General features: G+C 47.4%; 2 protein-coding genes across 6 annotated transcripts in view; one reads left to right on the top strand and one right to left on the bottom strand.

Moving 5' to 3' along the window:
- Positions 1-12,029, top strand: part of NDE1 (nudE neurodevelopment protein 1) — a 32,931-nt gene extending 20,902 nt beyond the window's left edge. Inside the window, exons 5-9 of one of the 2 annotated variants that reach the window (XM_059155627.1) lie at positions 5,615-5,751; positions 7,319-7,498; positions 8,561-8,652; positions 10,087-10,238; positions 11,059-12,029. In XM_059155627.1, the coding sequence (XP_059011610.1) occupies positions 5,615-5,751; positions 7,319-7,498; positions 8,561-8,652; positions 10,087-10,238; positions 11,059-11,152 (655 nt within the window). In that variant the 3' untranslated portion in view covers positions 11,153-12,029. Of the gene's footprint in view, positions 1-5,614; positions 5,752-7,318; positions 7,499-8,560; positions 8,653-10,086; positions 10,239-10,926 lie in introns of both variants that reach the window. The other variant, XM_059155628.1, reaches the window with a different exon arrangement.
- Positions 12,030-12,970: 941 nt separating this feature from the next.
- The window catches only part of MYH11 (myosin heavy chain 11), a 111,046-nt gene continuing 107,931 nt past the window's right edge, over positions 12,971-16,085 (bottom strand). For 2 of the 4 annotated variants that reach the window (XM_059155623.1, XM_059155624.1), the window contains one exon: positions 12,971-13,665. In XM_059155623.1, the coding sequence (XP_059011606.1) occupies positions 13,533-13,665 (133 nt within the window). In that variant the 3' untranslated portion in view covers positions 12,971-13,532. The remainder of the gene's footprint in view (positions 13,666-16,085) is intronic. The other 2 variants (XM_059155625.1, XM_059155626.1) reach the window with 1 other exon arrangement.

Below are 16,085 nucleotides of genomic sequence, written 5' to 3'. Positions count from 1 at the left end.
TTTAACATATGAAAGCTAAGATGTGGAAAAGTTGTACGAAGATTAACATTAATTTTATCTAACTTTACTGTTCTATGTGTTATGGTTATATAGACATTTCCAAGAAACTTGTGATAAAAACACACCATCATATTCACCACCATAACCATTTTTTTAAAGATTTTATTTATTTATTTATTTATTTGACAGAGGGAGAGCACAAGCAGGGGGAACAGCAGGGTGAGAGGGAGATGCAGACTCCCTGCAAAGCAGAGAGCCTGATGTGGGGCTCAATCTTAGGACCCTGAGATCATGACCTGAGCTGAAGGCAGATGCCCGACTGACTGAGCCAGCCGGGCGCCCCAGCCAGTGTTAAGTGTATAGTTGAGTAGCATTAAGTGTGTTCATATTATTGTGCAACAGCTCTCCACACCCTTGTCATCCTGCAACATTGTGACTTGCACCCACTAAGCACTAAATCCTCTTCTGTTCTCCCTCTGGCCCTTGGTAATTGCCTTTCTGCTTTCTGTGATTTTTTCCCTACTGTGGATACTCTGTAGGAGTGGATCCTGCAGTATTTGTCCTCTTGTGGGACAAATTATTTTCTTAGCCTAGTGCCATTGAGACTCACCCGTGTTGTAGCGTGCAATAGGATTTCCTTTTCTTTTTTAAGGGTGCCTAATATTCCTACGTATGTAGAGTGGACCCAGTGCAGGTTTGAACTGCATGGGTCCACTCACATAGGCAATTTTTTTTCAATAGATGTAGTGTAGTACTATAAATGTATTTTGTCTTACAATTTACTTAATAGCATTTTCTTTTCTTTCTTTCTTTTTTTTTTTTTTTTTTATTTATTTGACAGAGAGAGATCACAAGTAGGCATAGAGGCAGGCAGAGAGAGAGAGGAGGAAGCAGGCTCCCTGCTGAGCAGAGAGCCCGATGCGGGACTCCATCCCAGGACCCCGAGATCATGACCTGAGCCGAAGGCAGCGGCTTAACCCACTGAGCCACCCAGGCATCCCTTAATAGCATTTTCTTTAGCTTACTCTATTGTAGAGTACAGTTTGTAATACATAAGGCATAACTAATTTGTGTTAATCAACTGCTCATGTTGTCGGTAAGGCTTTTGGTTGATTGTAGGCAATTAGTAGTTAATTTTTCAGAGTCGAGAGTTATACGCAGATTTTTGACTATGTGAGGGGTTCGTGCCCATTGCCCCTGCATTGTTCAAAAATCAACCATATATACCACATTCTCTTGATCCCTGTATCTGTTCGTGGATATTGGGGTCAATTCTGCTTCTTTATTGTGAATGATGCTTTTATGCACACAAGAGTACAAATATCTCTTTGAGATCCTGTTTTCACTTCTTTTTTTTTTAATTTATGGGGCACCTGGGTGGCTCAGTGGGTTAAAGCTTCTGCCTTAGGCTCAGGTCATGATCCGAGGGTCCTGGGATCGAGCCCCCTATCAGGCTCTCTGCTCTGCAGGGAGCCTGCTTCCTTCCCTCTCTCTCCCTGCCTGCCTCTCTGCCTACTTGTAATCTCTCTCTCTCTGTCAAATAAATAAAAATCTTTAAAAAAAAACAACAACTTTATTTTAAAAAAAAAGATTTTTATTTATTTGACAGAGAGAGATCACAAGTAGGCAGCAAGGCAGGCAAAGAGAGAGGAAGGGAAGCAGGCTCCCTGCTGAGCAGAGAGCCTGATGTGGGGCTCTATCCCAGGACCCTAAGATCATGACCCAAGCCAAAGGCAGAGGCTTTTAACCCACTGAGCCACCCAGGTGCCCCTCACTTCTTGTGAATATACATCCAGCAGTGTGATTGCTAGATCATACTGGTAAATAGAATTTACATGTAAATTTAACATACATGGTAAATGAAACTACCATTCCATTTTTTTTTTTTTTTAAGATTTATTTATGTATTTGCGAGAGAGAGCAGGCAGGAGGGGCAGAGGGAGACGAAGGAGTCCTGAGCAGACTCCACTCTAAGCACAGAGCCCGACACAGGACTCGATCTCCTAACTCTGAGACCATGACCTAAGCCAAAAAACCACGAGTCTGTTGCCTAGCTGAGTGAGCCACCCAGGGTCCCCTCCATCTTTTTTTTTTAAGATTTTTTTATTTTTATTTATTTGACAAAGAGAGATCACAGGTAAGCAGAGAATTAGGCTCTCCGCTGAGCAGAGAGCCCGATGTGGGACTCCATCCCAGGACCCTGGGATCATGACCTGAGCTGAAGGCAGAGGCTTTAACCCACTGAGCCACCCGGGTGCCCCATGGGCCGCCCATCTTTAAGTTTTTAAGGTACCTCCACACTGTTTTCGTAATGACCCACCATTTCACCTTCTCACAGGCAGTGAACAAAAGGTCCAATGTTTCCAGTCCCTACTGGTTCTTGTTGCTTACTGTTCTTTTGGCACCAGCCACTCTGATGCATGGGGTTGATACGTAGATTTTTAAAGCATTTATTGGCTCAAAAAGAATGTTCTTAGTTATCTACCAAACGTATTTCATAATAGTCACCTTTACCGAAAATCTAGCTCTTTTCCAGTTCTCAGTAGTGGTATAGGAGATTACCAGTTTGCAGACTGGGTACATAGCATTTTCCTGTTCTGATAAATACACTTTTAATATATCAGTTGACAGAATCTTTTTTTTTTTTTTAAAGATTTTATTTATCTACTTGACAGACAGAGATCACAAGCAGGCAGAGAGGCAGGCAGAGAGAGAAGAGGAAGCAGGCTCCCTGCTGAGCAGAGAGCCCGACGCAGGGCTCGATCCCAGGACCCTGAGACTATGACCTGAGCTGAAGGCAGAGGCTTTAACCCACTGAGCCACCCAGGCGCCCAAGTTGACAGAATCTTAACAAAAGAAGCACACGAAGCCATTTTCACCCCAGTTACAGCTACAGGATGCTTACCTTTCTTAGAGAGCCAGTATTCCCACAGTGACAGCACATCTAAGTGCTGTGCCCCACTAGTATTACCAGCGCTGACTATATAGTCATGTATGGTCATGATGAGGATTGATCCACATTGGTTCAGAAACTCCGTTAAGTTGGTCCGTAGTTCTCTGGCATTCCGGAAGCCAGTAATAGATTCTGACCAAATACGGAGGTGTTGAAACTTTTGATTCAATTTATCTTGGGGTGTAGTATGATGTATGGAGCCAATGCTAATTTTTTCTGGGTGGCCATTTAGTAGACTCCAAACCTGGAATTGAGCCAACCATCTCTCTCTTTCTTTGTTTCTGTCTGTCTTTCTTTCTTTCTTTTAAGATTTTATTTATTTATTTGACAAACAGAGATCACAAGTAGGCAGAGAGGTAGGCAGAGAGAGAGGGGGGGGTTCAATCCCAGGACCCTGGGATCATGACCCGAGCTGAAGATAGAGGCTTTAACCCACTGAGCAACCCAGGCGCCTCTGTCTTTTTCTTTTTTAAGAGTTTATTTATTAGAGAGAGAGTGGGCACAGCTGGGGGAGAGGTGTAGAGGGAGAAGCAGACTCCCCGCTGAGCAAGGAGCCTGATGCGGGGCTTGATCCCAGGACCCTGAGATGATGACCTGAACTGAAGGCAGAGGCTTAACGCACTGAGCCACTCAGGTTCCCCTGAATCAACCATCTTTTCATCAATGTTTGCAGTGTCACTTTTATCATAAGTTAAGTTCTCCTCTGTATTTGGATGTATTTCTGGATCTTGGGGTCTTCCCAGTCTGCCCCCATAACTGTTTAATGCCACACCACCTCAACTCTCCATTGAGGATTTATGACAGTGTGTTCTTTATATCTGGGAGAGCTCTTCTCGCTTTTTCAGAGTGCTTCTGGTCATTCTTACTTTACTTTACTTTTTTTTTTTTTTTAAGATTTTTATTTATTTGACAGATATCCCAAGTAGGCAGAGAGGTAGGGGGCGGGGCGGTGGGGAGCAGGCCTCCTGCTGAGCAGAGAGCCGCGATGTGGGGCTCGATCCCAGGACTCCAGGATCATGACCTGAGCCAAAGGCAGAGGCTTTAACCCACTGAGCCACCCAGGTGCCCCATTCGTATTTTATTATCATGTGCTCTTCTTCATCAGACCCCTGTGCTACTGTCCCCAACAAAAACCTATTAATATTTTGGGAAGGATGCTGAACTATCCGGTAACTTAATGGAGAATGGATTTCTTTGTGATGTTGGGTCTTTCTCTTCACAATCACCATACATCTACATTTCACCAAGACTTCTGTGCCCTGTGGTAAAATCCTATGTTTTTGCTGTTACATGAATTGCTACACATTTTATCTTTTTCATTTGTTGTTTGACATGTCAGGCCTTTAGGGTGATTTTAACTGATTCCAGTATTGTGCACCTAAATGTCATTCCTTTGTTGTTTTTATTTAAGCACTTTTGGTAACTTTATTTTTCTCTGAAGACCCTTTGAGGGGGAGGGTAGGAACACAATTCAGTCTGGACACAGCAGGATGTGTTGCATGGATGAATTCATGAACTGATCCTTACTTTGTGATTGCGGGACCAGCGGTTAAAGATAAGGTTAAGCTGCCCAAGAGCCATTATTAGCTGGTCTTACGTTGAAGAGCCAGGTTTTCTGGGGCTCTGCTCCAAACATACACTTCGAACCACCTTGAGATAACAATTAACAGCACGTTAAAGTTCTTCTGAAGGCAAACACAGGGTCACTAATAAAAATTGCTGGCATTGGGGCACCTGGATCGCTCAGTCATTAAGTGTCTGCTTTTGGCTCATGATCCAAATGGTCATGATCCCAGGGTCCTGGGTTTGAGCCCCACATTGGGCTCCCTGCTCAGCAGGAAGCCAGCTTCTCCTTCTCCCACTCCCCCTGCTTGTGTTCCCTCTCTTGCTCTGTCTCTCTCTGTCAAATAAATAAATAAAACCCTTAAGGAAAAAAACACTGCTGGCATTTATTGAGGACTCATGTGTGAAACATCTGTTGGGGGCTTCATGTATTACTTGCCCTCTAACACCCCCACCACCATGCGAAGGTACTGTGACTTACCTGTGCTTTGCACATAAGGCAACTGTGTGGGCAAGCCACCTGCTCTGTGCCTCAGAGTTAGACACATTTCTTTATTACAGCACTTCTCAGTGCCTTTAATAGCATTCCAGTGAAATGTCTGTACTGGTCACAAGAGGTAGTGGTTTTTAGGAAGGCATTTTGATTTGTTTAAGGTAACTGAAAAATTAAAGATGGGCTCTTCTCCCTGTTTAAATGTACATTATTAAGTTGTGTATGGATTTTAGTGGGATATTCTGAATACCGATTTGCATTGTGAGTCTCCAAGGGAAGATTTGCTGCTTTTGGCATTTGACTGGGGCTCTCTGTGTCATCCTAAAAAGGCACTGGCTCATTGCTAAGTGCTATTTGGACATTGGTCATTTAATCCCCAGGACAGCTTTAGGTACCCCAAGAGCTAAGCTGATTCCTATTCTGCAGGCAAAGAGTCTGGGTCCTGGAAGGTTAAGGTGCTTGTTCAGGTCCATGATGTCTAGGAAGTGCCCGTGCTGGGACTTATGCCCCCTGCCGTGTCTGGCCTTTCTTCTCTGCCAGACCTGTAGGCACCAAATGGATACTGCCGTCTGCTCTCTTGGACAGCTTTATTTCTCTCTTACCAGGGCCACAATCATGTCTCTGGAAGACTTTGAGCAGCGTTTGAATCAAGCCATTGAAAGAAATGCGTTCCTGGAGAGTGAACTGGACGAGAAGGAGAATCTCCTAGAATCTGTTCAGCGGCTGAAGGATGAAGCCAGAGGTCAGGAGGCCTTGACTTTGTTCTGTTTGTTCGCCAGTGTTTCCCCCTCTGCTGACATGAGAACATCTTGTCCTGCAGTATTGCCCAGTGTTACCTTTGCTGGAAATCCGTTCCCTGCTCGGCACACGGGCAGCCTGGTCACAGGGTACAGAACCACACTGGGCAGGCTTCAGCCTTGGTCCCCATCCCCTGCTCAGAATTGTCAGATGTCTGACCCTCTAAAGACCTCTTGTAAATACTTAAATGCACCCCTGGCTGGCTTTTTGATTGATAGGTATATAAGAGTTTTGTGGGGAGAAAGTTCTTTTTTTTTTTTTAAAGATTTTATTTATTTATTTGACAGAGAGAGATCACAAGTAGGCAGAGAGGCAGGCAGAGAGAGAGGAGGAAGCAGGGTCCCCGCTGAGCAGAGAGCCCGATGCAGGACTCGATCCCAGGACCCTGGGATCATGACCTGAGCCAAAGGCAGAGGCTTAAACCACTGAGCCACCCAGGCGCCCCTATGGGGAGAAAGTTCTTATGGATAGAATTGTTCACGCCCATTGTTCTTGTGGCTTAGAGCTCAGAATTCCCATCACCATTTGCTCTATGGAAGTTCCCGGTTCCAGAGGTAGATCTGGATGCAGAAGAGATTTTTTTTTTAACATCCCAATTAATTGTTCATAACATTTAGTTTCTAACATACAGCTAGTAGAAGGAGGATTAAAAAGAAAAAAAAATTTTAATATACATTGGGATACATGTATCACTTTATTTTTATTATTTTTTTTAAAGATTTTATTTATTAGAGCATGACCAGGGGGAGGAAGAGAGGGAGAGGAAAAAGCAGACTCCCTGATGAGCAGGGAGCCTGATGTGGGTGCGGCTCGAGCCCAGGACCCTGGGATCATGACCTGAGCCAAAGGCAGAGGCTTAACCAGCTGAGCCACCCAAGAGCCCCTAAGAAAAAACTTTTTAAGTCTGAAAGGTGGTTGTATAAATGCCCGTCCATAGTGAAACGATTAAACAAATTACACAGATTTATTTTCTGGAACATTAAATAATCATTAAACAAGGTATAGATATAAATAAAGTTAGATGAAGACATACTGTCCTGGACTGTAGCTATATTTCTATTTAGGCTTAATAAGAATTATTCCTATTATATGCTTAATAGAGATACATATAAATTCTTTGTCTGAAAATACAGGGAAAAAAGGATTGAAAATATTACCCCCATATTACAGTGGTTATGAGTGAGGAAGGGCATTTGCGGAAAGCATATTTTCACTTCGTATTCTCTATACCTGATTGCAGTAAAATTGTTCTGAAACAAGAAAAGCATTTGTGTATCTATCACTGCCACAGTTTTTGAAAATTTTTAGATCTTTTTGGTTTTGCTTAAGAAATCATGTAGTTCTACAGGCCTGCTAGGCCAGATTCTGTGGATTTCACCTTGTTGAGGGTTTCCACCTACAGTTTTTCGTTCTGATACTTCTTTTCCCTGACTTCTGTCTCCTGCTGACCCTCCCCATCCTTCCCCATCCCCCGAAGCAAGAACCTAATCTGAATCCTCGTCCTGACTCAGATTTGCGGCAGGAGTTGGCCGTGCAGCAGAAGCAGGAGAAGCCCAGGACCCCCATGCCCAGCTCAGTGGAGACCGAAAGGACGGACACAGCCGTGCAGGCCACTGGCTCCGTGCCGTCCACACCTGTGGCTCATCGGGCACCCGGCGCTAGCTTAAACACACCGGGGACGTTCAGACGCGGTAAGGGAAGAGCCATCGGGAGCATTTTCTTTGCTTCACAAAGCTTTCCCAGGGGTAGCGTCCTGGGGGAGAGGGACCACAGGCCCAGGCTGTACTGCAGGGAGCAAACTGGGGTGTTCGCAGCAGAGCGGGGAGCAGCTTTGAGATAAGCAAGAAGAGCCTAGAAGCGGAGCTGGTGTACCTGGGCTGCGTGGTAAAAACGTGAAAACTTTGAGTTTTCTCCCCAGCTCCTCTGCTGAGGAACCGAGACTGTTACCGGGCCACCTAACAGTAAGCGACAGCAATAGGCAGTTACTAAGTGCTTGGCCTGTGCTAGTTAGCCACTCTGCTTGGCGTGCTTTGCATATATATGACCTCACTGAATTCTCACCACAGGCCCTAGATGCAAGTGCTATCCCCATTTGGTGGATGAGGAGACTGAGGCCCTGATAAAGGAGCTCGCCTAAAATCATACCACTGCTACATAGCAGAGTTGGGATTCAGACCCAGGCTGGCTGCAGGGCTCATGCTGTTTTATCCCTTAGCCTGCCTCTGGGATCCAGAGGCCAGTGGTTCTTCAAGAATCACAATCTAGAGCAGGGTTTTTTCTACACTTGAGTATGCCCCTGAGATTCAGCAGGTCTGGGCAGGGCCTGAGATCCTGCGTCCTAACCAGCAGCCCAGTGATGCTGGTGCCGCTGGTCCCTGAGTCCTGCTTGGAGGAGAGGGAGGGGCATCCAGAGAGTTAAGCCCCTTACAAATGTGGTTTGCTCTGATGCTGTTCCTAACTCTGTGGACTTCCTAGAGCTCCAAGAGGACTTACTTTGATTTTGTTTTGAAAGAAGAACACATAAAGTTAAACATTGAATATAGTGGTTGTCAGGCTGCAGAAAGTTGGTCCTCAGGTAGACTCTGCCTGTGTTAGGTAACTAGTGAGTGCACCAGGGCCGCCTGTGGGATCGGAGGACAGAGTCAGCTTCCCAAGTGCGCCCCCATGGTTCTGCGTTGAGGGATGTTAGTGCACAGACTTAGAGCTGCGGGTTGGCGGGTTGGTGTTACGTGTGCTTTCTTTTGCATACCTAGGTCTGGACGACTCCACGGGTGGGACCCCCCTCACTCCTGCAGCACGGATATCGGCCCTCAACATTGTGGGAGACCTGCTTCGGAAAGTAGGGGTAAGACTGCCACCTCCCCGGGCTCCTTGCCTGTGTTTCAGGATATCGGAAACGGGTTACCTTTCCGGTTCCTTTCCCCTTTAGCAGAGACTCCCTGTGTTTTAGGCAAAACTCTGCTTCTTTTCGAGTTCCTGACAAACACCCAGAGCTCTGACTGTTTTCCCTTTGATACCTGGGCATATCTTTCCCTGCCATTGGTGTCTGATTTGGTTGGTTGGTGTCTGATTTTCCATTTTTTTTTTTTTTTGAAGATTTTATTTATTTATTTGACAGACAGAGATAATAAGTAGGCAGAGGGGCAGGTAGAGAGAGGAGGAAGCAGGCTTCCCACCAAGCAGAGAGCCTGATGCAGGGCTTGATCCCAGGACGCTGGGATCATGACCTGAGCCGAAGGCAGGTGCTTTAACCCACTGAGCCACCCAGGCACCCCTATGATTTCTTTTTTCCTAATTTGAAAAAAACCTGAGAAACATTTAAAAATTACCTTTTTAAAAGCTTCTTAGGGAGTTAAAGATAATCTGAAAAGGCTAGGGCAAAAAACTTTAATTTCATAGGTTTTATATTCATTACAGGGGAATGAACTTATTTCTTAAGTCTCTAACTTAAGAAATAACATAGGTATTCTTTGTGGTGGTTTCATTTATTTTCAACAATGATGACCTGGAATGGTCACATAATTTAAATCCTGCCAGAATGTATGTAGTAAGAACTGCAATCTTCTAGAAGCTTGCAACTGATGTCTCGTGTTTTTCCTTTATCTTTTGGTTGCCTGGTTTTCTGTACCATAAGCACAATTTCTCTCTCTCTCTCTCTTTTTTTTTTTTAAGATTGATTTATTCTTTTTAGAGAGAGCATAAGTGGGAGGGGCAGAGGAGGAGGGAGAGAATCTGAATCAGACTTTGCACTGAGGGTGGAGCCTGACGCAGGACTCGATTCCACGACCTTGATATCACGACCTGAGCTGAAACTCCAGAGTCGAATGCTTAACCGACTGCACCACCCAGGCACCCCAACACATTTCTCTGTTAATGTTTTGTGTAGTTAGCATGCAGGAAGTGTGGGCTGGCCTCAGTGCCCTGTTGGTTTTCATGGGGTCCCTTTCCAGCAAGGCACATGGCTTCTGCACAAATCACTCTGTGCATGTTTATGGAGGTGAACAAAAGAGCGAATCATTTCGAATGTGGATTTCCTATTTCCCATAGGCAGAACTGGATAATAGGCAGGGTAAGTGTTTTCCCTGGAAGCTCTGAAATGTCTTAGGCCTGTGGCTCTAAAAGTTGATGGACATTGGACTCCTTCCGGGCCCCACGCTGGAATTGCCGCGTCCAACACAAATTGAGGACCCCTTTTTCCAGTTATTGTCTGTGTATAGGCTCTGGGTAAGAGGGGAGTTCTTGTCTCTAACTTGGAAGATGAGTGCGTGTGTCTCTCCAGGCCCTGGAGTCGAAGCTTGCGTCCTGCCGGAACTTCGTGTATGATCAGTCCCCAAACCGAACGAGTGGCCCAGCCTCGGGACGGGGGAGCAGGCACAGAGATGCCGGTGAGAGACAGCCGAGCAGCACCGCTGTGCCTCTGGGTGACAAAGGGTCAGTACCTTTAGCTGTCCACTCCAGGGGGGAGCCTCCAACCCGTGACCCATAGCCATTTTGGAAAAGTTGCAGAGTTATGTCCATGAAGCTTTCCCTCTATGCCTTTGAGACAGAGTTAGGTGGTGTCTTCTGGTTAAGGGCAAATGCTCAGGGAGAGGCTAGTTTTCATTAGTTGATTCTGGTAGCCTCACCTCCTGGTCATGCTGGGACCATGTCCTGTGTGAAACCCTGGTTTGAGACTTGAGCTCCAAACACAGCTCTGCTTCCCCCAGAGGAGGATTTTTTTTCCTTAAACAAACAAACAAAAAATCTTTAGAAACTCAGGAAACAGACTCTAAGTTCCAGCCCAGACTCGATTCCTAAAGCCAGTCACTTGAGGGGAAAATGCAAATCTGACCTCTGACAACTTTGCATGTTTTCTTACCTGCGGAAAATTGGGGGCAGCTTCTAGATTCATTCGTTTTCTAACCCATGCCACCATTTTCCTGGCCCCCAAGCCACGTCACCATGGGAAACCCATGGCAGACAGATAGTAGGAAACAGAAGACTCATTTTCCACGGCATACACGCGAATGCCAGCCCGGTCCATGAGGATGTTTTTAGCAGGTCTTCCGTGATCAGGCTTTCCGTGTGGCCTTGGGAATGTGGGAGCCAGATGGCCAGTGTCCTTTCCTTCGCTTCACAGGACAGAAAAATGACACCCAGGGAGACCCTGATCCTGACTCCTGATCGTCACTGTTAGAACTTTGTGGGCCCCGATGCTAGCCAGTGTGTCACAGCTGTCATGTCCGCCTAATTTGGTTTGCTCTGTCTGAAGGTTGGGAAAACGCCTGGAGTTTGGGAAGCCGCCTTCAAATACTTCCACACCGTCGCTGCCGTCAGCCCAGGGTGTAGTCAAGATGTTGCTTTAGGAAATCCACGGAAGCTGAAGCCCTGGTGTGTCCGTGCGGGAGTCCTGCCTTTCCTCCCCTCTTTAAACTAGGTGTTTGTGTTTTTAAGTTAGTTTGAGAAATAGGAGCAAACAGTCACATTAGCCAACGAGGCCATCGCCCATGGTCGTCCCGGGGAAATGTGTCACGATCCCCATCTTTGCTGGTGCGGACAGGGACAAACGGGACCGTCTGGTAAGGGCTCAGAGGTGCGGAAGCTGAGGCTACCCCATCCCTGTGAGCTGACCGGAGTCCCGAATGGTTCTGAGATGAGTTTTTAATGTCTGGAGATGCCTTCAACGTGGCATGTGAGTCCACCTCAGGACAGAATCCCCAGTGCTCTGTGGCACAGGAAGTGTCTGTGTAATGAAGTCATGTCTAGGAGAGAGGGGCACAATAGGCCCCTGCCTTTTTAAAAAGAATCTATGCTGTCATGTACCTCTGGGACTTTTTCATCTGCCTCTCCCTGAGGCACTGAGAAGAGGTGTTTGTGTTTCTGAGGAGATCTTAAGCTTCCTCGTCAAAGAAGAAACAAACACGGGATTTCCACGTGGACGTTGTGTGTGCTCAACCCTGCTTGGTGTGAGCTGCCGCCTCACACCTTAGGAGGCAAGTAAATAGAACACACGAAATCAGGAGCATGCCTGCAGCTTAATGGCCTTTTTGTCACTAAATTATTTTTCCAAAAGAATAGCAAAAACGTCCTTGAGTTGAAGATAGAACTTTGCAAGTGCTACTGAAATTCAACAGACAGTTGGGCTCTGCTGGCCGGCTCCTTACCCTAGGAACATTCTAACCTGTATCGGTGAAAGACATACTTTTATTTTTTTAAACGAACAATAAAATCAAGAGAAACTAAGTTTCACCTAGTTTGTGGTGGTGGAGGTAAATGCCAGTAAATGCCACTTCATTTGTGTTTTCCTGTTCGCTTGCACGGTTTGCACGGTGGTGAGAACCTTGTTTTTTAACCAGGTAACTAAACAGAAAAAGGAAACCCTACTTGTAAAAATTCGCTTCGAGTCCGCTCCTTAGAAGGAAGTGTATTTGGGATATGTGTGTGTATTGCTTGGGGTATATTTGCTTATGGTCACTGGCTTGAGTTTTTCGGTTTGCATTATTTCTTCTCAGATCTATTGGACCCCCACGGAGTCGGTGTGTGGACTTGTTTTGTCTTAAATAGAACTTTTGCAAGGGATCTCTCTCTGGAACACTCAAGCTGAGGAAGGAAATGACCCACAGCCTGGTGTTGTATGGCCCCCGCAGTAGGAATGGCTTTTATGTTTTTAAAGGGCTGTTTAAAAAAAAAAAATTGAAAAAAGATAGATACACGTTTGACAGACCATATATAGCCTGAAATACTGACTCTCTGGCCTTCACAGGAAGTTTGTTCCCTGTTGGATGGAGTCTCGTGTTTTAACCTAAAAGTTCAAGAACCTCTTGTACTCTTCACAGTATGTACGTATGGGTTTGGACTGGTCAGGACGTTCTTCCTGGTCATGTTCCCGACGGTCGTACTTCCTGGGCCTGGAGCTGCCCCTCTCTGGTTGGAGAAGTCCCCCTCCCACAGACTCACAGGACATGTCTGGTAGCTGGGTTTTTTGTTTTTTTGTGGATTTTTTTTTGGGGGGGGGCAGTTTTGGGATCTCGGTTTATTTCATCTCCCTAGGCCTCAGGTTCCCCATTGATGGATGAAGAGTAAACTCGCTTCACAGGGTCACCGTAAGGATTCTGGAAGAATGCCCCTGCCCCCACCCCATTCTTTCACTCTCAAAAACAACAGAAGAGCTGACTGCCTTCCGGTGATTTATAACCTTTTATTCGTGAAGGTGTCCTTAAGTACAATCGGGGTGCGTATAAAACAGTGTTTAACAATCCTGCTCGTTCCCACCGGAGCAGGGTCTCCTTTTCAATTCCTGTGACTGCCGAAGGCACTTGGTCTCCGTGAACTGTGTGCGTCTGAGGTGTGGTCACCGGGAGGGGAAAGAACTCAAACAGGGGCCCACGCGACACGTGGGCAGGGGACACAGGGGGAGCGACTTGGGAGCAGGAGGCAGAGGCGGCACCCACTCTGGTGACTTCCTCCCCATGTCACAGTGACCAGGCACTGGAGTTAGATCTTCCCTAAAAACTCACAGTCGCTGCACAATTCACCGACGGGGGGCAGCGGGGGTGTGTCTGTGTCGCCTGTTGGGTTTTTTCATTTGGTACGTCACTCGAGAGTTCCATGATGCCCCGGACTCAGGACGGTGGTGTTTATAGTCATCGTGAGGGGTGTCTGTGGTGTTTGGAATCTGAGGCTGGATTTTGACAGTGCTGAGCAGAGTCCACTGGGTTCGGTTTTGTCCTGACTGCAGCGAGTCGTTCATTCGCTGGCTTTGGTTCCGTTGAAGTCTGCGTCGCGAGCGTCTGCTTCCTCGTCCGAGCCGTCCGCGTTTTCAATGACCCGACGTCCTCCAGACCTTCTAGCGGGCACGAAAGAGGTTTCGTTGCCTCGCCTGTGGGATTCGAGAAAACACGTGTTTCTTGAGTATGGAAATCTCCCCCGAGATGGGAAGAGCTTTTTCAAAGGGCCAAAAACGAACACGGACAAACTCAAGTGAGAGGCGGAGACTCTGGTTGAAGTCAAGCCCTGACCAGCCTCAAGGTACAGTTAGCATTTCATCAGCTGGCCTAGGGGAAAGGAAATATTTCAGAGCAAGATGATCTGCTTTAAAAAAAAAAAAAAAAAAAAAATCTGGCTCGGTCATCCGATGACCCAGAAGATTCTGGTCTGTTGGGGTCTTTAATTTAGAAAAGAAGGAAACACCGATTGGAGGCTGACACGTTCCCGTGGGCTTACTTCATACCCTGTGGGGCCAGTATAAAGGGGAGTGTGTTCTCATGCTGTACCTCCTTTTCAGAAGGTAGAAATGGGGAGGGTTGTAGGTTGTCGGTTGGCAAGGGGTGGGACCCCCTCCCTTTGCAGGGGAGAGGTCACTGGGGACGCCAGAAGGGTGCTCTCGGTTTGGGCAGTGCAGGGCCCCCTGCTTGCGTGTGGAGCAGAATTCTTGGCGTGAGTTGTCACGGGGCAGGGGTCTTATCTGATTTTCGCTCACCATGCAGGTACCTGACCTATAGATAGGTGCTCACGGAATACGTTAGAAAAGTAAGATAGACCTGTTAATCCAAGATGTGTTTTAGCGCTAGTTGGTAGGGCCCCCCATTTCTCTCTGTCCATAAGGGCTCCCATCTCTGGAGTGCCAGATGCCCTGAGTTACTGCCGGGTCACGTGACCTAAGTCTTCGCTTAGGAGGGCAGGCAGGCAGAAGGAGAAGACGGAGCCACCCTCATTCAACCTCCTCCTCTTGGAAGACCTGTTGGTCCTCTCTTCTGCGACCATAGCAAATAATCTTGTTGGGCTCTGGCTGTGTGGCCCTGTTTGACCCGAATCGGAGGACCTATCTTAACTCATTTTAGGAGGCCTGAGAGGAGTGCAGACTTTCTATAATGAAAACGACCCGCTCCACCATGCAAAGGCTGAGCAGAAAAGCCACAAGGGAAAGAGCTCCCCTCCGGTTATCCATGCTTTAGTCAAAAGGGGCAACTCAGAGAGGTAAGATTGGAGGCAAAGCAAAGCCCAGGGTGTTCTGATTGCTGAGAAGGGGTGTCCCAACCGGAGCCTTTTAGGGCCTGAGAGTGGGAGAGACATGGGCTGGGAAAACCCACCCCAGTTCAGAGAATGGTACTTTGGGTGGGGGGGGGGGGCAGTGATCAGAAACGAATACTTCAAGTTGTAGCCACTCCCAGCTGAAGGCTCCGCCAGCCTCACGTCAGGGGGAAACTGGGAGGTGCCCAGTGCCCTTAGAACTGACTTTCCATCACACTCTCTAGAAGTGACCTTAAAAAATCCTCTTGATCACTGTGCTTTCCAAGAACCTGGGTCCCCGAGAAGGGTCTCTGAGGACAGGACAGGACAAGTAGCAGCCACCACTCACAGGGGTCTCCTCTGGCACCGCCCCTCCCTGTTCAGACTTGATGGGACAGCCTGGGGCTGGGAAACCCTCTCTCTCCTCCCATTCCAGGCTCCAAGCACTCTTTACCCTTTGGGACAGTCTGTATGGGTAAGTGTGAAGAGCTGAAGTGAGAAACGGATTCCCTTGATCTAAGAGGTAAATCATGCCCAGAGTTCCCATAACCGCCCCCCCACACACACACCTTGCTTAGTCTCCCGTCCTGTGAGCCTGTCTCCCAGTTCAGGTGCCCGTCTTGAAGGAATTGGTTTCAAATCCAAGGCAAAGACTGGCATTGGCTGCATCTGTCCCCCCATGAAGTAAGGGACCCCCTCTAGAGATTTTCTTAAAGGGTCTGATCCTGGAGCATTCGGCTTCTATTCATGGCCTCAGAGAACTTGTGTGAGGCCCTAGTAGCATGGCAGGAATCGACCCAAGACCGAGCATTTGTTCTGCAAGAACTTGGGTTCCCATCAACTAGTGGGTGCCATGTCCCAGCTGAGCTGGCAGGAGCACTGCTCAAAAGCTCTTCCTAAAGGTCCTGCCGATCCCTCCGTCAGCCTGTAAGTACCCGGGTAATGGCAGTAAAGCTGGGATTCTCCAAAAGAGCAGAAGGGGGACACCAGCCAGGGCTGGATCAGCCTCTCAGGGAAACTGGGAGGGAAACACAGCCCCAGTTTCCTAACTTCACATGAGATAGAGCTGTGAGACGCCCAGGCATTTCGAAGCCTCTTAACTCTGTCTCGGGAAGGGCGCTGTGTTCTTCCTCAAGTCTCGGGTGTCCACTCCCTGCTCTGAGTATGTGCCCGCAAGACCTCTATGGAAAAGGCTCTGTGGCAGGACCACGCTGGGCTCCAAGGGGGCCGGCGTGCGCCCTGGTGTGCTGGAAATGAAGCTAGCAGCTGGCCGGGCCTTGCTTCAGCCCC

The sequence above is a fragment of the Mustela lutreola genome, chromosome 17 (assembly GCF_030435805.1).
Source record: "Mustela lutreola isolate mMusLut2 chromosome 17, mMusLut2.pri, whole genome shotgun sequence".
NCBI lineage: Eukaryota > Metazoa > Chordata > Mammalia > Carnivora > Mustelidae > Mustela > Mustela lutreola.
This window is presented reverse-complemented; position numbering and strand designations above follow the sequence as displayed.